Below are 24,315 nucleotides of genomic sequence, written 5' to 3' on the forward strand. Positions count from 1 at the left end.
CATATCCCTGGCTCACTTCCTCAGCATCTTCTTTCAGGTTTTGTTTAAATTTCTCTTCATGAGAGGACTGCCCCCATCATCTGAAGTAAAAGACGCCTCTCTCCCCTCAGTTACTCCCCAGCTGTTTTATTTTCAAAGTGGTGCCTGTCACCACCCAGCACATGTGTTTGTTGTCTACGTGCCCACCATGAAACAAAAGCTCCTGAGAGCAGGGGCTCTGCCTGCGGTGTGGGCTTCCGTATCTCCAGTACCTGGCACAATTGTGCAATCATGTTTGTTAAACAAGTGAATGGGTAAAAGAAATAAGAAGGTAATGCCCCCCTATTAAACTAATTTCCAAAGATTCATTTTTATTAGTCTTCGGTTATTAGCCCGATACTCACAAATTCTGCATTTTCTTCGTAAACACAATAACCATTCCTTGAAATGCATTCAGGACAGCATTTTCCCTCTAAGTGAATTAATTCTTCACCCTGCAGAATAAAGGTTGCAGAAATACACATCAAATTAACATCTCCAGGTAGCAGCACTAAATTGCGAAGTGGCTGAATTCCCTAAGTAGAATGAAAAGCCATAACACACCCCTCTGCTTTGGCTCATGACTTATTGCATCTCCCCTGTGCTATATCCCTATGAAAAGCCTAGTCAATACAGCTCACCTTCCAGAAGTGTTTTTTTCTTTCCAGTTCTGATGATCTTGGTGTATGATTTCCTACCCATGCCCAGGAACTCCCATGAAGAAGAAAGGCCACAAGTAATCTTGTAGTCATGGAAAGTTATGAGTTTCAGAAAAGGACCTTAAATTTATGTTCAAGGTTTGAACTTCTGATTCGATTTCATTAACAGTGCTCAAATCACACCAACATTTTCCCTTGAATACAAAATCAGGCACATCCCTATATGCACAGATGAAGTCTCAGGCATAAATTAAACAGCAGAAAACTAATTTCTATTCAATATTCTGAAACTGTTATCCAATTCACATAATCACTATTTTAAAAATTAAAGGAAAGAAGGAAAGAAATGCCACACTAGGAAGGCAGATATTAAACTTTCAAAGCCATCATTTTATCACTTTTAACTTATCAAAATCAATCATTCCAAATTTTTTATTATAAAATAATAAATACTTACTATAAAAATAATTCTGAATTCTATAACTTAGAAAACATAATTTCATTAAACATAAGTCCTACCTCCCAGGAAATCTGCTATAGTAGCATATAGTATCTGTAGGCTAAAGAGTATTCTTTAAAACACTTCCCACTTTCTAAAGATGTATCTACTTTTTAAAAAATGATGATGTTTCTTTACATGAAGACATTATTTAACTTGTGATCTATATTACATTTGAAGTGTAAAAACCATGTTTAAGTAAAAACTGAATAATATAAAATTGCATAAACAGAATAATCACACTATTTATGTTTAAAAACACTGTGCACTAAATAAAAATATGAAAGAAAAGCATTGGTTGTCTTTCACCTGTAGCATCACGAATGGATTTTAAAGTCTCTTTTTTACTTCTCTTGAGCCTTCAATTTTCTAAGTGAATATGTATTATTTTAATGAAACTATCACTTTTAAAAGCAATACAAAAATATATGAATGACCATAATTTTTATAATATCTAAAAAGTTATTTCAAAAAGGAAGGGGTTAGATAGATCACCATTCCTCAAAATTTCATGCCAGTCAGAGGGTGCTACAGGGAGCAGACGTATTTACATATAGATTGTTTTGCAGAAACGTGACAAATCAGCTGGTAGTGAAAGCCTAACCCACAAACACAGAGACATTTGCTTTCCAAGCATATAAAGGGGTTTATAAACGTGTAATCTAAGTCACTTAAAACAATGTTTTGAAACAAGACAGAGTACGCGTACTTCTATTAAAGTTGAAATGCATGAGACATTCTTGAATGCCTGCTGCTGCTGCTGCTGAGTCGCTTCAGTCGTGTCCGACTCTGCGCGACCCCATAGATGGCAGACCACCAGGCTCCCCCGTCCCTGGGATTCTGCAGGCAAGAACACTGGAGTGGGTTGCCATTTCCTTCTCCAGTGCATGAAAGTGAAAAGTGAAAGGGAAGTTGCTCAGTCATGTCCAACTCAGCGACCCCATGGACTGCAACCCACCAGGCTCCTCCGTCCATGGGATTTTCCAGGCAAGAATACTGGAGTGGGGTGCCATCGCCTTCTCCGTCTTGAGTGCGTATTACAATACAGACACACAAAACTGAAAATGGAGCCTGCGTCACTCCAATAAGGCAAAGAAGGTAGCTTTTCTGAGTTTTCAAAAGCTCTTGAAAATAACCACTAGCCCTGCTCCTGGTGAGTAAGGATGCAGTTTCGGTGAGGCAGGAAGTTCTAAATAGATTTGCTATTTATAGACATCTGGATGCCCCAAACTGCATCAGTTCACTGCGATCAGGAGCTTGCTCCAATTAGCATCAGACTTTGGCTTTGAGAAAAATTGCTTTGTGAAACAAAACTAACTCTTCTTTTTAAGAGGATTCTGCTGCATAGGCCAGATGGAATCTGCTAACCCCTCACCATTGAATCACACCAGTATCCATCCACCAGATAGAGACTTTGTCATCCCACCAACATGCCCACTGGAAGAGAAAACATTCTTTTGAGGGAATTTTCCTCTGCTGGAGAAGGGAAAAGCACCTCATGGCATGACTACCTTCTTCCATGTCTTTTGCTAGAAACTTTTATTCCCTTACCATTTTATCTCTCATATATGAATGTGAGGTCTTTAAAAAAAATGGCAAATTGACTTCTTCATTTGAATTCATGCTCAAAGATAATACTAAATATAGAAACATGGAAATCATCGTGTTACGCTATTCTACTGCTGATTTACTTATATTTCAGTGTCTAGGGATTTAGTTTTATACATCAATGACAAAGGTCATGCCACTTGCTCCTTTTTCAACAAAGAAAAACTGTTTGCTATTTCAATGCTATCATAATATTACTGTTGATAACAATGCAATAATTATTACAATGGTGATGCTGCACAATTTTGCCTCTTTCTCTAGAAGTTTACTTTTCTGCACCTTTGTGGATAGAGACACAGACTTATTCTACCTTTGGTATGAAGATTAGAAATCAAATGACCTTGATATATCTTAGAATAGGCAGAAAGTGGGGTAGAATTGAGTAAAAATACCAACAGTGTACTTTTACTGCTCGCCTTGGCAAATGTCATCATTTTCTCCAGGTGCTCCTAATGCATTTTATTCATGTTAATTCCTAATCATTGGTGTCATTGCATATTATAATTCCTATGTATATATCCTATTTCCCTCAAAAAGCCTGGGAACTCTTGAGATTAAAATGTATCTTATTCATCCTGTTATCTCCAAGCTACACAGAAGTTCAAAAGTGAGTATCCCAGGCTTTCACAAGGTCATTGAGAAAATGAAAGTGTTAGTCACTCAGTCGTGTCCGATTCTTTGCGATCCCATGGACTGTAGCCTGTCAGGCAATCTCTATCAAATTCTCCAGGCAAGAATACTGCAGTGGGTTGCCATTCCCTTTTCCAGGGGACCTTCCTGACCCAGGGATCGAACGCATGTCTCCTGCATTGCAGGCATATTCTTTACCATCTGAGCCACCAGGAAAGACACTTAAGTGACTTTTGCTCAAGGTCATTAAGCGTAGCTATTTACAGAAGTATGGCATAGAAAGAAGGCTGAGGGATATTTTTTTGCACGGTTTAGTTTTGGTTAAAATTTCCCATCTGGTAGTACATTCAGTGTAGAATCCAGGGTCTTCAAACAATATGTGCTAATTGATGAAAGATCTGGAGAAATAGGCCAAAGGCATTAGAACTCAATTCATAAAGAGAAGACAAGTGGGCCTGGGCGGAGAATGAGAGGCAGGTGAGACAGTGCCATGGGGTGACCTGCAGAACACTGAGACCCATGCCCCTGGCTTCAGCGGCTGCTCCCCACCTCCCTAAGAACAGAGGAGAGGGCCTGGCTTACCCCACTACAGCAGGAGCCATGAGACTGGCAGGCACTCGCAAATGCATTAACACTGGAGGAGGGGGGGGGGGGGGGGGGGGAGGGCGCGGCAGATTATTTCCTGTGAGTGAGACTCTTGCTATAGATCTGACTGAAACTAGGTGGTTAAGGGACCCACCCTACAAGGATCACCTCTCCCTGATTTTCCACAAACACTGGGATATCAGACAAATTAAAACCTTGGAAATATCCCAGCATCCTCTGGGCAGACTGCCAAGGCCAGGAAGCCCAGTCTTGGCCCAAGAGAGAGAGAGAGAGAGGGAAACAGAAGAGGGCCCTGACCAGGGTTTTTCTCATCTTCATCCAACCAATCTGATTCCCCTGACATGAAGAAGAGAGATGAAAAGGCATGTGGAGGGAAATAAATCTGTGAAAGGCAAGGCCCTCTTTAACTAAATGTGTCTCAGCTCTGCTGAGACACTGAAGTAGGAGGCAACATGAAAAAGAGATCTGTCGCTGACAGCCCTGTTCGATAGGCTGTTCCTCCCCAGGAGCCATGTCAAGAGGAGCTGAGACGTGGGGGAGAACAAGAAAGAAAAATGCTTTCACAGACACCCCGTGCTTCAGATCTTCCTAGCTCCCCTCATCCACTCAAGTTCACAACCCCGCGGGAAACTGGTGGGGCGGATGGGAGCGGCCAGGGAGAGGGAGACAGCTTTGAAAGCAATTTGTTTTGCAGTGGGTCAAAATTGAGTTCAAAGGGAAAATAAAAAAAGCAATTTCCCTACCATATATATCTACAGTCCAAACACAGGCTACTTTGTTAAAAGATTCTAGAAATTCTGCAGATGGCACGAGTCCGTGGAGGTCAACAGAGTTAATTATTTATGGGGTCTTCCTCCGTGCCTTTTTAAAACAAAAACATAGACACATTTCATTTTCTTTCCTGATTCACAGGAAGAGCCTCCAGGTGCCGGCTCACCACTAAAAGCTGCCAGTGGGGCCTGTGATAGAAGCTGGACCCTCAGAGCACATGCGGACTCGGCTTCAGAACCAGGCTGAGCTGGGGAGCCACCAACGACGAGGCCCAGCTGTGCTGACTGTTAGGCTCCTGTCCACGTCATCCCTTTCTGTGTCCGTGTCTCTGGCTCAGGGCTTCCCATCTAACCAGCTGCACCAAGAGCTAACAGCTCCAGGCTAGCTGTTCCAAGCCAATCTGAACAGAAAGTAACGTTTACACTACAGAAGCTCCGTGCTAGGAGACAACTTGAAATTGAGCCCTGGCTCAAACCTGGCTGTCCCCCCTGCTGGGAAGGGACAGGAGGGAACAGGTGGGGGACCACCGATCCTGCTGCAGAGAGGGTTTCAAGTCCAAACAGAGATGCCTGCATTCCTTACCCGGGCACACTCCACTTTGGCACACTCTGCAGTCTGGCAGATCACTTGGCCACGGTCACACATGCAGAACTCACAGGCCGAGGCCTTCCACATATCATCCTGGTATCGCACGAGCCCTCTGTGCGAGCAGCTTCCAGCAGGAGACACACAGTCCTCACAGCATTGCCCCTGAAGCCGAGCCCGTCTCTGACCCTGAGGAAGCAGAGAGAAGGGAGGGGAAGGGTAGTGGTCAGGAGGGCGCCAAAGCATCGGAGCAAAAAGACATAAAACACGAAGTTTGTACACGGTTCCCTGGTGGCTCAGATGGGAAAGAGTCTGCCTGAAATGCAGGATATCCGGGTTTGATCCCTGCAGGGAAGATCTCCTGGAGAAGGAAATGGCAACCCACTCCAGTATTCTTGCCTGGAGAATCCCATGGACAGAGGAGCCTTACGGGCTACAGTTCATGAGGTCGCAAAAAGTCGGACATGACGGAGCAAGTAACACTTTCACTTTCCCTTACCCCACCTCCCCACATGGAGGCAGGTTCCCCTCCACCCCTACGTCCTTCCTGGGAGGCAGGTGCTTCCTACCTCTATCTCATAATCTGAGCATCATAACATTTTCTCTTTCAAGGGACACAATGGACTAAGAAATGCATTTCAAAAATGACCTCGATAAAAGTTGGAGAATCAAGCTGCACACTCCCAAATACCTTTTCGCATCTTAATGGAGGGCAGGGCTGTTTGTGACACCTGACCTCGCCCTGGTCACATGTACACGTGGTGCAGGCATTTTCATGCCACTGCTCTCCATGCTGAAGAAAGGGGGAAAAAATAGAAAATCAAATGTCACATGTAGCAAATAGAAACCTGAGGCACATAAGACACACAACTTTTTATTAGTTTTCAATTGAGTCACACTGAATATAATCCTGAGAAATGATAACATTCACACAGCAAGAGGCTCTAAGAAAAAAAGTCAGGAAATGTCCAAAGAGAACTTTGGATTCATTCTCATTCAACTAGATTCATTCTGCAGATGCCTTGAGGGCCTGCCTGCTTTATGCTAGGTACACAGAGGCTGGGAACACTGAGCGTCATAGGAAGTCAGTGTTGCTGGCTAATTGATGGTTTTTCTTTAGCTCTTCTTTGCTGAGAGACCCAGTTCTCATGGCCACATACTCACTTTCCCAGCTTCCCTTGCAGCCAGCCCACAGACTTAGTCCCCCACCAAGGGGACCCCAGGGGAAGAGTGCTAGAGGTTGAGGAAAGGACACTCCTCACCCCATAAAAGAAGAAAAGCCCACCCCTTTCTTCCATCAGGCTTAAGTAATGAGTGGGTGAGGACGAGCTGCCTGAAGCTGTGGAAGACACAATGGCTGGAACATGAGGGGACAAGCCAGAAAGCAAATGCCAACATGCTGAGGATGGGAGAGTGCAGAGATCAAAAGACAACATCATGGAGACCTGACCAACCCTGCGACTTTCCCACCTCTGGGCTTCCTGCTATGTGAGGTCATAAATGTTTCATCTTAGGCACATTTAGAAGAGCATTTCTGTTGCTGGCAGCCTGAAACACCGTAACAGATGTAGAGGCTCTTCCTTCCAGGAGGAAATAATCTAGCATGTATGTGTCTACTGTATTAGACAGCAGAGATCTAGTATATAGAAAAATCATTTCCCCATGAGTTCTTTTCATCTAGACTTCAAGGGACCCATCTAGAATTTATGTCATTCATCCCCTAATACTCTTCCAGGTTCTCTGCTGAGAGTCAAAAATCACAATTTCTATTTACTTTTCCTCAGAATGACTGGTAAGCAAGGGAAGTAGTTGGGTTTATTTTTGATAGATTCTTTGCTTTAGAATAATGTAACCTTCTTTTGGTGCAGCTGGGCACTCCCAAGACAGAACATTCATTTGCTCAATTTGTTGAACTCACTTTCGTTTGGTGCCTACTCTGCGCCGGGTAGTCACCTACACTGTCCCAATAGCACTTTTAAGCTTGCAGGCTCCACCACCACCAGACTCCTTGCCCTTCCCTCTCTCTCCTCCCACCCCACATTGCTCCCAACATCACTGTAAGTCAGGAGACACTGCCTTTGAATATCAGTGCATAAAGTCCAACCCAGACAGATATTCCCAGAGGCTCCAGGTTAAGTGTCCACTGACAGTAACCAATGGTACTCCTTTTTCCCTTCAAGAAGTGTGAACAGAGAGTTCACCACAGTTCATGAACCAGGTGCTGCTTGCCAGCACATTCTTTTATATTCCTAATACTCTCCGATTTAATTTTTTCAGAAAGGCTTTCCATGAAGAGAAGAAAAAAGCCGTTTATGTACTGAGTTACTAATGCTGGCACAGAGTCAGATGAGGGCGGGGAAGGAATGATGGTTAGCAAGGCAGTGAGCAGATGTGTAAGCACGCGTGTCACAACACCTACGAGGGGCACATGGAAGCTTACCTCGTACACTTGGCCAGCAGCAGAGCACGACCGCGAAGAGCACTGTGGACAACATTTTCCAGGGACGCGGAGTACAGTTTCATCCTAACACCCCAAAAAGAGTCCAGCAGAAAGCGATATTAATAAAATCCACAACAGTAGGAAAACTCCACTCACAGCCAACTCAAACATGTGCCTCAAAGCAGCCAGAAATAGCAATTTCCTCTTCTTTAGTATTTATTAGTCACCTGGTGCTTTGATAAGAATTAGCACTTCTCAGGGCAGTGTAACTTGAGAAGTTTGCACATTCCTCAACTCTCAGCTACTTCTAAGAACACATAAAAGCACAGCTAATAGCAATAAGAATAGTACTTCCTTGGACATCTAGGTTGCGTCCAAGTCCTGGCTATTGTAAACAGTGCTGCAGTGAATACTGAGGTGCATGTGTCTTTTTGATTATGGTTTCTCAGGGTTTATGCCCAGATGGGTAGGATGTGAGGGGGGTGGGGGGGAGGTCCAAGAGAGAGGGAATATACATGCTGCTGCTGCTAAGTCGCGTCAGTCGTGTCCGACTCTGTGCGACCCCATAGACGGCAGCCCACCAGGCTCCCCCGTCCCTGGGATTCTCCAGGCAAGAATACTGGAGTGGGTTGCCATTTCCTTCTCCAGTGCATGAAAGAGAACAGTGAAAGTGAAGTTGCTCAGTTGTGTCCGACTCTTAGCGACCCCATGGACTGCAGCCCACTAGGCTCTTCCATCCATGGGACTTTCCAGGCAAGAGTACTGGAGTGGGGTGCCATTGCCTTCTCCGAGGGAATATACATAGATATATACATATATTTAGCTCATTCACTTCACTGGGCAGCAGAAACCAACACAACACTGTAAAGCAACTATATCCCAACTTTAAATAATAAAAAGAAGAGTAGATTTTGTTTGCCAGGTACTGTTCTAGGTACTTTATGTGAACCTGTGAAATAGGGACTCTTATTCCCCTTTTAAAACAAGCAAAGTGAAAACCAGAAAGGTTATGGAATTTGCCCAAGGTCACAGAGACACCTTGTCCAAGGTGACCGGTAATGGTAAATGATTGGCAGAGAGGACCTCAGAATATCAGCCATTTCAACACTTCAGAACATTTACACTCCTGCTGAATTAGCACTAATCTCAAAGTGAGGGGATCCTTCCCTTGATAAACTATCTCACCATTCTTCTTGAACTTTATGTGAATCCACACGTTCAACTGTATGCATGAGGGAGGTCCTTAACATGAAAAAAATCTATCATGCCCTTAAGTATCTTGACCCAGGTTTAATCTGTGGGTCGGGAAGATTCCCTGGAAAAGGGAATGGCAATCCAAACCAGTCCTCTTGCCTAGAGAATTTCATGGACAGAGGAGCCTGGTGAGTTATAATCAAGCGGGTCCCAAAGAGTCGGACACAAATGAGTGACAAACACTTTCACTTTATTCACTTTAACATGAAAAAAAAAAATCAGTCACACCCTGAGATATCTATTAATAGGAATATGGCAGTGCAGAGAAATATGGGTGACAAACGTTAAATGCCCAAGGGACACCCCACCTCCTTATTCCTACAGTCTCAGCTCTACCGCACCCACCCCCAGAATATCAGACTCTTTGTCTCTGCTGCCCTAAAAAGAATTTTCACAACAATGAGAAGACAAAGAATCAGCTTCTCATTTTGACATCACTACAGCTTTTAAAATGGAAGAAAGGAAGGCAAATTAAAGCCAAAAGAAGGAAGATTAGAATAAACCAAGTTTCAATTACAAAGAAGTGGTAGAAGTTATACAGAAGATACCTCCTGAACAGTTATCTGCCCTTCTTCTCACATAAAGCAGATAATGAGATTGCATAATCATTCAGTTCAGTTCAGTCACTCCGTCATGTACAACTCTTTTCGACCCATGGACTGCAGCACACCAAGCTTCCCTGTCCATCACCAACTCCGGGAGTTTACTCAGACTCATGTCCATTGAATTGGTGATACCATCCAATCATCTTATCCTTTGTCATCCCATTCTCCTCCCGCCTTCAATCTTTCCCAGCATCAGGGTCTTTTAAAATGAGTCAGTTCTTCACATCACGTGGCCAAAGTATTGGAGTTTCAGCTTCAGCGTCAGTCCTCCCAATGAATATTCAGGACTGGTTTCCTTTAGGATTGACTGGGTTGATCTCCTTGCAGTTCAAGGGATTCTCAAGAGTCTTCTCCAACACCACAGTTCAAAAGCATCAATTCAGCACTCAAATTTCTTTATAGTCCAATTCTCACATCCATGCATGACTACTGGAAAAACCACAGCTTTGACTAGACAGACCTTTGTCGGCAAAGTAATATCCCTGCTTTTTAATATGCTGTCTAGGTGGGTCATAGCTTTTCTTCCAAGGAGCAAGTGTCTTTTAATTTCATGGCGGCAGTCACCATCTGCAATGATTTTGGAGCCCAAGAAAATAAAGTCTTTCACTGTTTCCATTGTTTCCCCATCTATTTGCCATGAAGTGATGAGACCTTTCTCATTGATCACTGAGGAAGGCTTTCTTATCTCTCCTTGCTATTCTTTGGAACTCTGCATTCAAATGGATATATCTTTCCTTTTCTCCTTTGCTTTTCACTTCTCTTCTTTTCTCAGCTATTTGTAAGGCCTCCTCAGACAACCATTTTGCCTTTTTGCATTTCTTTTTCATGGGGATGGTCTTGATCACTGCCTCCTGTACAATCTCACGATCCTCCATCCATAGTTCATCAGGCACTCTGTCTATCAGAGCTAATCCCTTGAATCTGTCTCTCACTTCCACTATCATAATCCATATGGATTTCACTCTGCAAGAAAATAAGGCCAGGGTACTTGGGGGAAGGTGAGGGTGGTGGAGGGTGTCAAATAACCTTAATTTTTCATGGAAAGTTCCAGTCATGCCTGTGGTTATTTTAACCCAATTACATATGATCAGCTAGATTAATGCATTACTCTCTATTAGGGATTAATTTTAAACACCTGAATCACTGGAATTAAAATGACAACTGTTTTCTCTGTACTAGGTTACTTTTATTACTGGATGAATCTATAAAAAATATTATGACAATTGATGTATCATAGAGTATGTGAAAATTCGACATGGGTTGAAATAATTGAGCATTCCTTGACCTCAGCTCTTGAGTTTAATAAAATTTCAGCAAGGAAGTAAAAATAAAGTTATCTCTGATGTCATATTCATTCTTCAGTAACTGTGATTCATGGGGTCGCAAAGAGTCGGACACAACTGAGTAACTGAACTGAACTGAACTGAACTCGCATATAAGTTAAATAAGCAGGGTTACAGTATACAGCTTTGACGTACTCGTTTCTAACTTGGAACCTGTCCATTGTTCCACATACGGTTTAACTGTTGCTTCTTGTCCTGCATACAGGTTTCTCAGGAGACAGGTAAGGTGGTCTGGTATCCCCATCACTTTAAGTGGAATACTGTCTGGTATTCCACAGTTTGCTTTCCACACAGTCAAAGGCTTTAGCGCAGTTAATGCAGCAGAAATAGATGCTTTTTCTGGAATTCCCTTGCCTTCTCTATCTTCCAACAGATGTTGATAATTTGATCTCCGGTTCTTCTGTCTTTTCTAAATACAGCTTGTACATCTGGATGTTTTCGGTTCATATACTTCTGAAGTCTAGCTTGAAGGATTTTTAGTATTACCTTGCTAGCATGTGAAATGAGTGCAATCGTATGGACTTTGAACATTCTATCGCATTGCTCTTCTTTGGAACTGGAATGAAAACTGATCTTTTCCAGTCCTGTGACCACTGCTGAGTTTTCCAAATCTGCTGACATACTGAGTGCATCACTTTAACAGCATCATCTTTTAGGCATTTAAGTAGCTCAGCTGGCATTGTTTTCATCCCTGGTGGCTCAGATGGTAAAGAATCTGCCTGCAGTGCAGGAGACTGGGGTTCAATTCCTAGGACATGAAGATCCTCTTGAGAAGGGAACAGCAACCCACTCCAGTACTCTTGCATGGAGAATCCCACGGACAGAGGAGTCTAGTGGACTGCAGTCCATGGAGTCACGAAGAGTCAGACAAGACTATGCAACTAACACACTTTCACAGCTGGAATTCCATCACCTCCAACTCATGGATTTGCCTTTCCAAACCTATAGACTACACAGGGACCAGCACACTACAGACAAATGGCCAAGTCCAGCCCACCACCAACTTCCATAAGCTTTGACTAGAGCACAGCCACCTACACTCATGTACATGTTACCTGTGGATGTTTCTGTGCTGTAATGGCAGAGTTGAGTAGTTGTTCCAACTACATGGAACACCAAGCTGAAAACATTCACTATCTGGCTCTTTACAGGAAAAATTTGCCAACTCTAAGTCTAATATAGTACCCTCAGTAATCACAGGAGTTCAGTACAAAAAAAAATATGTATGATTAAAGTCATTATAATTTGGGATAGGGCCACCATTAAGGATATACAGTTGACCCTTGAACCAATAGAGGTAAGGGGAACTGACCCATCATGCAATTGAAAATTGGAATGTAATTTTTAGTCAGTCCTAGGTATCCACGTTTCCTCTGCATTTGTGGTTCCGCATCTATGGATTCAACCAGCTATGGATCATAGGGTATTGTACTATCTACTATTGACAACATCTGCATATGTTCAAACCAGGCTGTTTAAGGGTCAACTGTATTTAATTGTGGTTTACCATATTCCTTAAATTAAAATACTATGATAAACTTTATAGTATAGTATGGCTAATAGTTCGTCACAAAGTATCTTCTCCTATGATACCTCTGAAAATATAAAAATGAGATGAAAACTGTGCCATCAAAAAGGAGAACAGACAACCTCCTGCTAGTGCCAAGAGGGGCTGCACTGACCATTAGAATTTTGGTGGCCTTTCTTTGCTTTGTTAGCCAAATAGAAATGAGAATCATCACTTCCTCTGAACTCTCTGACTCTTAGTGCCAAACATAACATGGCTCGTCCCCACAGTGTGTGGCCACTACTATCTGAAGCCATCAGAGTGCCCACTGTAGCCTTCACCTCCCTTTCTACATCTAATCAGAGCCCATCATGTAAAAAAAGAAAGAAAAAGAAAGATAACAAAATGAATGGGAAATATGTGCATTGGGGGAGGTAGAGGAAGTGATTTTAAAAAATGGGGACGAGGATACCCCAAATGTAAAGCACATAGTCACCAAGAAACATGGTGAGAACTCTTGCAAACTAGAGATTAGAGTTTTATGTTTCATGAATTCAAAATTTAAGAAAATTGGGCAGTAGAGACAGCAAAAAGTCTGATCTCAGTAAAGTAGAGCAACATTAAGTTAAAACTGGCCAGACCCTTGGTCAAGGAAACACACACCTTTCTTAGCACTTAGACCTTTATTTTCTTGGGCTCCAAAATCACTGAAGACAGTGACTTCAGCCACACAATTAAAAGACACTTCCTCCTTGGGAGAAAAGCGGTGACAAACCTGCCGCTGGGTTGCTTCAGTCGTGTCTGACTCTGTGCGACCCCATAGACGGCAGCCCACTAGGCTCCCCCATCCCTGGGATTTTCCAGACAAGAACGCTGGAGTGGGTTGCCATTTCCTTCTCCAAGGCATGAAAGTGAAAAGTGAAAGTGAAGTCGCTAGACAGCATATTAAAAAGCAGAGACTTCACCTGGCCAACCAAGGTCTGTATAGTCAAAAGAATGGTTTTTCCATTAGTCATATATGGATGTGAGAGTTGGACCATAAAGAAGGTTGAACGCCAAAGAATTGATGCTCTGGAGAAGGTGCTTGAGAGTCCCTTGGACTGCAAGGAGATCAAACCAGTCAATTCTAAAGGAAATCAATGCTGAATATTAATTGGAAGGACTGATGCTGAAGCTGAAGCTCCAATATGTTAACCACCTGATGTGAAGAGCTGACTCATTGGAAAAGACCACGATGCTGGGAAAGATTATAGGCAGGAGGAGATGGGGGTGATGGAGGATGAGATAGTTGGAGGGCATCACTGACTCAATGGACATGAGTTTGAGCAAACTCAGGGATATTGTCAAGGACAGGGAAGCCTGCTGTACTGCAGTTTATGGGGTTGTAAAGTGTCAGACATCACCTAATGACTGAACAACAACAATGAACCCAAGAAGCGGGTATTAGCCAAGGGCATGCTGTTTACCTTTGCAGCTTTGAAGCACTGCGTATGAACAGATTTCTCTAAGGCTGAGCAAATAGAAAGAAAGGAACTTGGGGGGAATTCCTAAAGCACAAGCAAAGAGTAATAATACTCTGAAGATTCACAGAAAGGGCAGATTTCTGAAACCTACATACTGCAGGATTTCAAATAAAATATTTTAAAACCATTTTGCAACTTGAGTAAGGCAGAAGAAAATGCAGTCTTTATTAAAGAAGCAAAAAGCAATATAGAAAGAGAAAGCACTGGAATTTTAAAAAATTAGAAGAACCAATGATAGGAGAAAGAAGGAAGAATTAAAAGAAAATTAAAGAAATCATCAAATTAAAATCAATATGGAGGCAGGAAACACAAACTCAAGAAACTCTCCCCATAATGCAGAGCAAAGACACAAAAGTGAAAACAGTGAGGCAGAACATGACCAGTAATGAGGGGAGATGGTAGAGGAGCAGTCTAAGAATCATAGGTGTTTCTGAGAACTGAGCATAATTGAAACAGACATGACTAATCAAGGCCAGAACTAAAGAAAACATTTCACACATGGAATACAGACTGAAAGGGATTCACAATACTCTAGGTAAAATATGTGAAAAGACACCTTCCTTAGAAATACCCTGGGGAAATGTCTTAATTATAAAGATAAAGAAACATCTTGCAAAAATTCAACAAAGTAAACTAATTGATATAACAGAATAGAAAACAGACCCACCTCTGACTCCTCCGTGACACTAAATTCCAGAATTCAGTGGAAAGGAGATTATAATCTCCTTAAATTTTGGACCCCGACAAATAATCTTTCATGAGTATAGGCAAATAGGAAATAATTCTACAACACGTCAGTGGCTCGAAAGACATAACAATTTTTCACCTTTTTAAGAAAATACCTGAAGATGATGTTCAATTTACTTAGATTAATCAATATTGGGAATGGGAAAATGGTGGTATTGGAAAAAAAAAGTGGTAATAGAGCCACAGGAAGAACTCTCATCAGACTGAACAGATCATTTTAACAAGCCTACAAAAATATGAACAAAGGCCTCTGTTCACATGGCATCTGGACAAAAGCTGAAGGCAAGCAATTTCAGTGTGAATTTATACCACCCACCAAGGGAACAACCCCTTATTTGAACACAGGAATTACTCCTTTTATCAGAGATAATCACTAACTCCAAAAATCTGATTATAACTATGCAAATATATCCATATTTGCCTACCAAAAAATTGGAATGAATTTAAAAAAAGTTCTACTATGATCTTTTTGAATGGTAGAAATATGGATGATCAGTTCCTTTACTGCTTTTTTCAAGCTTTCCTTAATGAACACAGTGACACAAAAGGACAGTGATTATGTCCTTTTACAATTAAAAAAAAAAACCACTTTATTTTAAAAATCAAATTTTTTTAGGGCTCAAGACTGGAAATACATTTCTTCTGATGAACTTTTTTTAAAAAATACTGAATGAGTTAATTCATATAAAATGCTTGCAATCGTGATTGATGATGTTAGCAATTATTGTTTTGTGATTATTAGATGTAAACAATATGTGACTCATCATTTGGGGAGGCGATGTAGTGTAACAGGTAAAAATCGAACTCAAGTGTGGTCTGTTGAAGTTGTAATGTCAAGCTGCCTAGGTTAGAAGCACAGATACTTCCCTTGAGCAGATTATTCAAACTTTGTATCTCAGCTTTGTCTACAGCAACACGGGATGATAATAATAACTCGTACTTCATAAGCTTGTTATGAAAATAAAAAAGATTTTAAATTAATGATTATCACATAATAAATACCCCAAATGTGGGGATGGTGATGGTTAGATGGTGACAGTGATTATGTTTCCGACCAAGGCACTAACTCTATCAGTTCAGTTCAGTCACTCAGTCATGTCCAACTCTTTGTGACCCCATAGACTGCAGCATGCTGGGCTTCCCTGTCCATCCCCGACTCCTGGAGCTTACTCAAGCTCATGTCCATCAAGTCAGTGAATCCATCCAACCATCTCATCCTTTGTCGTTCCCTTCTCCCGCCTTCAATCTTTCCCAGCAGCAGGGTCTTTTCAAATGAGTCAGTTCTTCGCATCAGATGGCCAAAGTATTGGAGTTTCAGCTTCAGCATCAGTCCTTCCAAAGAATATTCAGAACTGATTTCCTTTAGGATTGACTGCCTCTTTATATCATCAGAACACCCAATGTTTTAATAGTGATATTAAATCAAGAAAAATGATTTAAATAATCTGACAGTTGGGTATTTTTGAATGTCAAGGCAAAACTATAAACTTGATGCAAGAGTGCTTAAAATCAATCTATTGTCAAGACTTCAGAATGCTTGCATAGCAATTAGCTCTACAGTATGGCAACAAATTTCATCTTTTTAAGTTAATCCATGCAAACTATAAGTTAGTACTGTTTGAAGCTAGAGTTTAGCATTTTAAAAAATGGGAACCAGCACTTTCTGGTATTCCAAGCTAACCCATGATATGCAGTCACCGTTGTTTTTAAAGACTTGAAGCAGAAGGTTCACAACGGAGTGTTTCCTCCTTTCCTCCTCCCACCTCCCTTATTGTAATAGTGGAAAACTGCTTAATTAAAGCTTCTTACATAAAAGACTAAACCCTGGGATGTGTAAGTCAAAATGCTCCAACAGTACAATATCTTCAAATGTAAGATATTCTGCAACTCTACCAAGAAGCTCATTTGCAATCTGAAAGCTAGGACAAGACTTCATGATGAATGGAGATACGTGATAAGTGTGCAGTATTTGCCGTAGTGTGGGTAATGCAATCTGATCTTTCAATTAGATATGTTTTTCCTTTATTTGGCATTTAGCATTTCTTGCCTAATTGCCTTTTGTCTGCCTTTAAAAATATTGCTCAATTGTCACAATATGCAATGTTATTGATTTTGTTTTATTTGACACAAAGTACTGCTCTGTATCAACTGAATGCTGGCTTCCAGCTTTTTCTCTGATCAAAAATGAGCTATTTTTCAACTGGAGGCAAGCTCCTTTCATGGTTATCTGTCAACTGCCAAGGAACATCCATGGGAGCTACTGGAAGAATAAAAAACTACAAAATACCATGGATACAAAATTTATTTGCAATTGACTTTCGCCTGCAAATCTGTATGAAAGAGTAATGTTTTGAAAATCCGATCAGTTTTTTTGTTTGTTTGTTTTACTTTTAAAAAACATTTTTATAGAAAATGAGCTCTGGCCACGTAAAGTCCTTTTCTTAAGGACTTTAAAAATAAATAAACTTGTTTATTTTTAATTAAAGGATAATTGCTTTACAGTATTGTGTTGATTTCTACCAAATATCAACATGAATCAGCCAGAGGTCTACCCACATCGCCTCCCACTCAAACATCCCTCCCACTTCCCCTCCCCCAATCCCACGCCTCTAGACTGGCACAGCCCCAGCTTGAGTTCCTGGAGTCAAACAGCAAATTTCCATTGGCTATCTATTTTACATATGGTAGTATATGTTTCCATGTTATTCTCTCCATACATCCCACCCTCTTCTCAGATCAGTTTTAAATGAAGAACAAGTTCCCACTATTTTAAACCTCCCCACAAAAAAATCCTTTGGTAATTTGAACCATTAAGAATTAAATCATGTACATCTGGATGATCAAGTTCAAAGAAACATCTATATGTCTTTAAAAAGCAGTCTGTACCTATATATTGACAAACAATAACAATCCTATCATCTTACTGAATTTTCCAGATGTTTGGCTAGACATTTTTGGAACACCTGCAACTAGAGTTTTGGCGGCTCCTTTGTGTGTATCCTGAAGGCTCAGTTTCATTCTGTAACAATTAGCTTCAATGACTGGTAATTAGACCTATCTGTAGCTGTTAAGGGTAAAAGAAATGTCTCAGGGGTGGTCTCCAAAACTATAAGGAAAATAAAACAGCTTTTGCTTCTCGTTTTCAGTACTTGCAAGGCCTGCCTGCCATCATCTCAGATGAGACTCCAGGTTCCCAAATAGTGAAGTTAACAGTCTGTGAAGGGTCTTCTGAGGCTGTCTTCCTTACCTGGTTACAAAACAGAGGAGGACACTGAGCTGCAAAGCACTGGGCGACCCCATTTCTACACACACACTTGGCACACCGACTCAGTGGCCAGTCCTCTCCATCTTGAAACACACGGCCTTCATAGGAACAGGATTCTGGAAGGTTAGAGCAATAAGGGTTACTGAGGGTGTTGCACAACCTAGATAGCATATTAAAAAGCAGAGACATTACTTTGCCAACAAAGGTCTGTCTAGTCAAAGCTATGGTTTTTCCAGGAGTCATGTATGGATGTGAGAGCTGAACTATAAAGAAAGCTGAGCGCTGAAGAATTGATGCTTTTGAACTGTGGTGTTGGAGAAGACTCTTGAGAGTATCTTGAACTGCAAGGAGATCCAACCAGTCCATCCTAAAGGAAATCAATACTGAGTGTTCTTTGGAAGGACTGATGTTGAAGCTGAAACTCCAATACTTTGGCCGCCTGATGTGAAGAGCTGACTCATTTGAAAAGACCCTGATGCTGGGAAAGACTGAAAGCAGGAGGAGAAGGGGACAAGAGAGGATGAGTTGGCTGGATGGCATCACCGACTCCATGGACATGCGTTTGGGTAAACTCTGGGAGTTGGTGATGGACAGGGAGGCCTGGCGTGCTGCGGTCCATGGGATGACAAAGAGTTGGACACGACTAAGCGACTGAACTGAACTGCACCACTGATCTCAGGACTGGGCTGCATCTATGCCAGTGCAGTCCCACACAGTCTTGTGCTCTGGGGCACGGTGCAAATAGGGGGCCCTGGGCTTGGGGTATAGCTCTGGAGCCACTGTATGGAGTTCTCAACTTTCTCTCTGAGTTTCCTAAGTGAAGTCTGGTGGGAAAGGTAGCATTGCAAGGGGTTTGGAGCCTCAGTTCATGAATGGCCCTACCTCCCCCTGCCTCCTTGCCTTCCTGGGTTCTCAGGAGCCTGAGCCCAAATTTGTGCCCAGTGAAAGCCGCCACCCTCCACCCATATTGGATACCTGGGTACAGGTGTCTCAGGAGTGCCTGCACCCTAAGCACCAAGTAGCAGGAGGGGTCTAGGGTGCCTGAGGAGGACTCACCCACCCAGCAAATATGCCCATGCCTGAGGGTGGGTGACATTAACCGCAAATTAAAAACACGACAGGCTGATAAAGATCATGGAAGAAAACCCAAAGCTTCCCCCACCCTGCTTTTTGAACAAGTGAAGTGAAGTCGCTCAGTCGCGTCCGACTCTTTGCGACCCCAAGGACTGTGGCCTACCAGGTTCCTCCATCCATGGGATTTTCCAGGCAAGAGTGCTGGAGTGGGTTGCTATTTCCTTCTCCAGGGAATCTTCCTGACCCAGGGATTGAACCAGGGTCTCTCACATGGTAGGCAGACGCTTTACTGTCTGAGCCACTGGGGAAGTGCTTTTTGAACAAAGGGCCCTGCATTTTTATTATGCACCCAGGAAATTATGGAGTTGGCGCTGGCTGATCCTCCAATCTCTCCAGGAAAAATGCTTCCAATAGATTTTTCTAATGGAAAGTCAATCAGAAATTCTCCTAAACTGTAAGAAAGGAGCTCACAAACCCAGACAGCCCACCCTCCACCCCATCCCTAAACACTGTGGTTGGAATAATTTTCCTTGAAGGATTATCTGGTCCAAAGTTGGCTGGCTGTCTTTTTCTGGTGGGTGACATCTGAAATGCAGGAGGAATGCACTCTACTTTCATCATTCCCTTACCATACTTTGCAATCCCCGGAATGATTCTCCAGGGTAAATGGTGGCCAGGAATGGAATAACTGGGAATCAGAAAGAAGCCAGAAGTCTTTTTAAAGGGAAAAGGCAAGATTACAATGTAGCTTCCAGGTACTACTTAAAAAGAGTAATTTGAACTATTATACACCAGGAAAGAATATAATACACAATAATTTGTATTTGTCATGAAGTATATGCTACTTAATTATAAAAATGGAAAGGGACATATAACTCTAAAATGTAATAAAAGGGTACTTGGCCAAAGCATGAATTCTAAGTAGAAGGCTGGAAGCATATGCCTGGCTTGCTGGGCTGTGCCTTGGTTCATAGGCAGGCATAATCTCTCCAGCAAAGAGGCCATAAAGACAAATGAAATACTGCTCCCGGCTCAGTGTGTTTTGGAGAAAGACACGAAATCTTAAAGACCAGCCATCAGACTTAGTGTTGTGATACTACTGATACCCAGAAAAGTGATGTTTGTTCTTCTGTCCACCAAAAGCCGTAGGAACTACCTGGGCCTTATGGAATCATATCAAAGGATCTGGTCCTTCCTCCTTTTTTTCTCAAGAGCTGTGAACACAAAGGGTTTCATTCGGCCAAGACAAAGTAATAAATCAGAGAGCCTCAGCACCCTAAGTTTGGAATGGAGCTTAAGCATTTGTTCCAACCTCACGGTTTACAACATCACTTCCTGCCAAGTGCAAGGCTATGGCTCGGTTCCAATAAGGAATGGGGTCAGGGATCTTTGAGCCACACACTAGGCAAGACAGAGAAGAGTTGGGATGTCACCAGGCAAACCCCACAGGCAAAGAGGGTCTCTCTCTACAAGCTCATACTCACTCCCAGGGCCCACGCAGACTGGGCAGCAGCTCCCTTCGGGGATGAATTCCAGCTCTTGGTGTCCACACATCAGTGGTGGGCACGGTTGGGGGGCACATCGGACTTCCCCGTGAGTGCAAGAGCACGTGCTGCAAGGGGAGGAGGCCCACGCTGTCCCGTGCTGGGTGTTAGGAAAAGAAAAAGAACGTTACTGTGAGAACATAGACTTGCATTTGAGCAAACAGAAACAAGCCTTCTCTTAAACAAGTGAATGATGGAGCTCCAATATGACAGAAGAAAGCTCTAGGCTTATAAGGTTGACATCAGAGCTTCCAATATTCCAAGGCAGAGACCAATTTAGCAACTGATTTTTATTTTCCTTTTTAAAAATTTTATTTATTTTAAATGAAGGATAATTAATTTACAATATTGTGATGGGTTCTGCCATATATCAACATGAATCGGCCACAGGCATACATGTGGCCCTCTCCCTCCGTCCACCTTCCTCCCCACCCCAGCCCTCTAGGTTGTCACAGAGCATAGGCTTTGGGTTCCCTGTGTCATACACCAAACTCCCACTAGCCATCTATTTTACATATGCTAATGTATATGTTCCCAATGTTATTGTCTCAAATCATCCCCTCCCTTCTCCCACTGTGTCCAAAAGTCTGTCCTTTACATCTGTGTCTCCTTTGCTGTCCTGCACGTAGGATTAACAGTACCATCTTTCTAGATTCCATACATATGCGTTAATGTACAATATTTGTCTTTCTCTGACTTCCTTCACTCTGTATAATAGGCTCTAGGTTCATCCACCTCATTAGAACTGACTCAAATGTGTTCCTTTTCACAGCTGAGCAATATTTATCCTTAAGATTTTATGTTTGAAAATTCCAAAAAAGCACAACAATGAAAGAAAAATCACCCCAATCCCATTATTTAAAAAACTTCTATGAGGACCAAAGTAAAATATGCACACATGCATCCATATCTACTGAATTCTTTACACTAACTACATTATTCTCAGCAGCTCACACTCCGATTGTTTCTCTTTTGCCTTTACCCTGATGAGTATCCACACTCCCGTCCTCTCTCTCCCTTCCCCCAGTCTTCTCTCTCTCTCCTCTCCCAGAGATCTTATGGTCCCAGGGAAGGTGGGATAGCCAGCAGAAGGCACCTGTCCAACCAGTAAGCCAACTCACTCCTCACTAGATGGGTGAGGGTGCCCATCTACACACACCAAAAGTTCCTGGTCCACTTTAGGCTAGGACACCACATTCCCAAAGCTGGCACTGTACTGATGATCTAACATATCCAAGCTTTGATACATAACATTTACTAACTACCAAAAGTATCTAAGGGCTTCCCTGGTGGCACAGATGGTGAAAAATCTGCCTGCAGTGCAGATGACCTGGGTTCGATCCCTGGGTTGAAGATCCCATGTAGAAGAGAATGGCTACCCAGACCAGTACTCTTGCTGGAAATCCCACGGACAGAAGAGCCTGGCAGGCTACAGTCCCTGAGGTTGAGTCGGACACATCTGAGCAGCTAACACTTTTCAAAAGTATCTAAATAAGCCATGCTCAGAGGGCAGTGAAGAATCCTGAATGTAAAAAGCTACACATATGTCGATTGTTTAGGGAAATAGCTGTCAAAATACATTATGTTCTCAATGGCAGAGTGGAATGATAGTGGCCTTTTAAAAGACGTATGCAAAAAAGTAAGCTTAATCAATAAAGTTTCCTCCTATAACATTTTCTTAAAGAGTGCCTTCCTCTGCCTGTATTAAGTGTAGTATATGATGAAATCTGATTCCGCACAAATCATATATAGGCTTCTATTAAAAACATCCCACGTTCTAGGTGCTCAGTCACCTAACTATAATCTGGGGGTTTCAACTGTGTCACTGAGAAGCATGGAAAATAAACATCCTCTTGCTACTCCTCAAGCCAGCATCCAGAATAATTATTCACCCTCTCTCAAACACAAAAGAACTCTGTCTTACCTAAACAAGTCACTATGCCTTTATTGTGCAAATTGCTGCCAGGCTGCAAGCATGCCAAGTTTGACATTTGGGAATTACTAATAACTTGTGCTATTATTGTAACAATAATAGTAATAGGTTGTCACAGCCATCTAAATTTTGGGGAGCCAAGACATTGCCTTACCATCATGAAGATTACTTTCCCAGGACCTACTGGGAGTACCAGAGGACAGAAACGTAAGGAATGTACTGACTTGGATAAACCAAAGGTTTCCGTGGAAGTATCTGTGTCCTCGGATCACAGCTCAGTTCTCCCTGCCTTGGGGACTATGAGTGTGTCACCTAATCTTTCTAAATTGCAGTTTCCTAGTAGAGAAACCTGAAATGGTATGAAGATAACCTGCTCACTTGGCTATTGTAAAGGTTGCATGAGGTAGTTGTTAAAGAGGCAGCAAGGGAAGTGGCACGTAGGAGATGCTTAACCCTTTCCCCATGAGTCCATGGCTTTCCTACTCCTTTTCACACCTATGTGCTGCCTGGGATCATGGCAACAGACCAGGATGCCAAGGCCAACTCCTCTCCCATCAATTTTTACTTCTTCTATAATTAAATATAAAACTTCAAATTTAGTACAGCATATAAATAAATGGGCAAGTCCACAACTGGCTAATAAACTCTTAGCTAATAAAACATAGCAGGCAATTGACCTTTATGCTTTAAAAGGCCTAAGCATAAAAGCAAAGGAAGAAATGGTAGGAGAAAAACTGATACATTCTGATGAGTTAAACTTTTAAAAGTCAAATATATTGAATACATTGGGAGAAAAATTTTAAAGGTAAATGACAAACATTTTTTTAAAATGCAGATCATATTAATTAGAATTATACTCTAATATATAAAACCATTTACAAGCAATAAGAAGAGACTGGAGGTGAGATCAAAATGATAGAGTAGGCAGATTCTGAGCTCACTTCCTCCCATGGACACATCAAAATTGCAACTACATATAGAACAACTCTCTTTAAGAACAACCTGCAGGCTAGCAGAACAGCTCTTCTACAATTAAGGATATAAATAAAAAATCTCATCAAGATAGGAAGGTGGGGACACATACCCTTGGAAGGGAACCCAAACGCAGAATGGAATATCACAAACTTGGAGGACCTCCCTAAGGAGTGAGGAATTCAAGCTCTACACTGGGTAGAGCTCTACACTGGGTCCCATAGCCCTGGGACTTGCTCTGGAAAGATGAGGCCCCACAACTGGATTTGAAAACCCATGAGATGGACATCTGTGAAAGCCAGAGAACTATAGGAAAACTTACTCTCTCTGAGTCCCAGCACAGAGGCAGCACTTTGAAAAGTTGCCATTCTAGTCAGCCTGCTAAGGCAGCCCCAGCCCACCCTCGAGCCTGGGCCCACTCCAACTCTAACCATCCCAACCAACGTGGCAACCCCAACCCAGCCCAGGAGAGCCATGGCTGGTGTCCACTTCAGCTCCAGGCATCCTGCCAGGGATGCCTCAGCCCAGCCTAACAGGCCCTAAAGCCCACCCCACCCCTTTTGCTCCACCCCTAACTGGCCTGCCAAGGCCACCCAGCACATGAAACCTACACTGGAAACACTTCTACACAAGACCACAGCTCCAAGAGCAGGAGAGATAACAGTTTCACCTAATTCACAGGAACAGACACAGAAAATCAAATGAAATGAGCATATAGAGGAATTTGTTCCA

General features: G+C 42.3%; 1 protein-coding gene across 2 annotated transcripts in view; it reads right to left on the reverse strand.

Annotated features, from left to right (window-relative positions):
• Positions 1–24,315, reverse strand: part of FRAS1 (Fraser extracellular matrix complex subunit 1) — a 522,812-nt gene that overhangs the window by 285,657 nt on the left and 212,840 nt on the right. For both annotated transcript variants that reach the window (XM_044945743.2, XM_025289852.3), the window contains exons 5-10: positions 20,619–20,778; positions 18,043–18,176; positions 7,817–7,900; positions 6,068–6,169; positions 5,374–5,565; positions 384–473 (exon numbers count right to left, since the gene is read on the reverse strand). In XM_044945743.2, coding sequence (XP_044801678.2) covers positions 384–473; positions 5,374–5,565; positions 6,068–6,169; positions 7,817–7,900; positions 18,043–18,176; positions 20,619–20,778 — 762 coding nt within the window. The remainder of the gene's footprint in view (positions 1–383; positions 474–5,373; positions 5,566–6,067; positions 6,170–7,816; positions 7,901–18,042; positions 18,177–20,618; positions 20,779–24,315) is intronic.

This window comes from Bubalus bubalis, chromosome 7 (assembly GCF_019923935.1).
Source record: "Bubalus bubalis isolate 160015118507 breed Murrah chromosome 7, NDDB_SH_1, whole genome shotgun sequence".
In the NCBI taxonomy this organism is placed as follows: domain Eukaryota; kingdom Metazoa; phylum Chordata; class Mammalia; order Artiodactyla; family Bovidae; genus Bubalus; species Bubalus bubalis.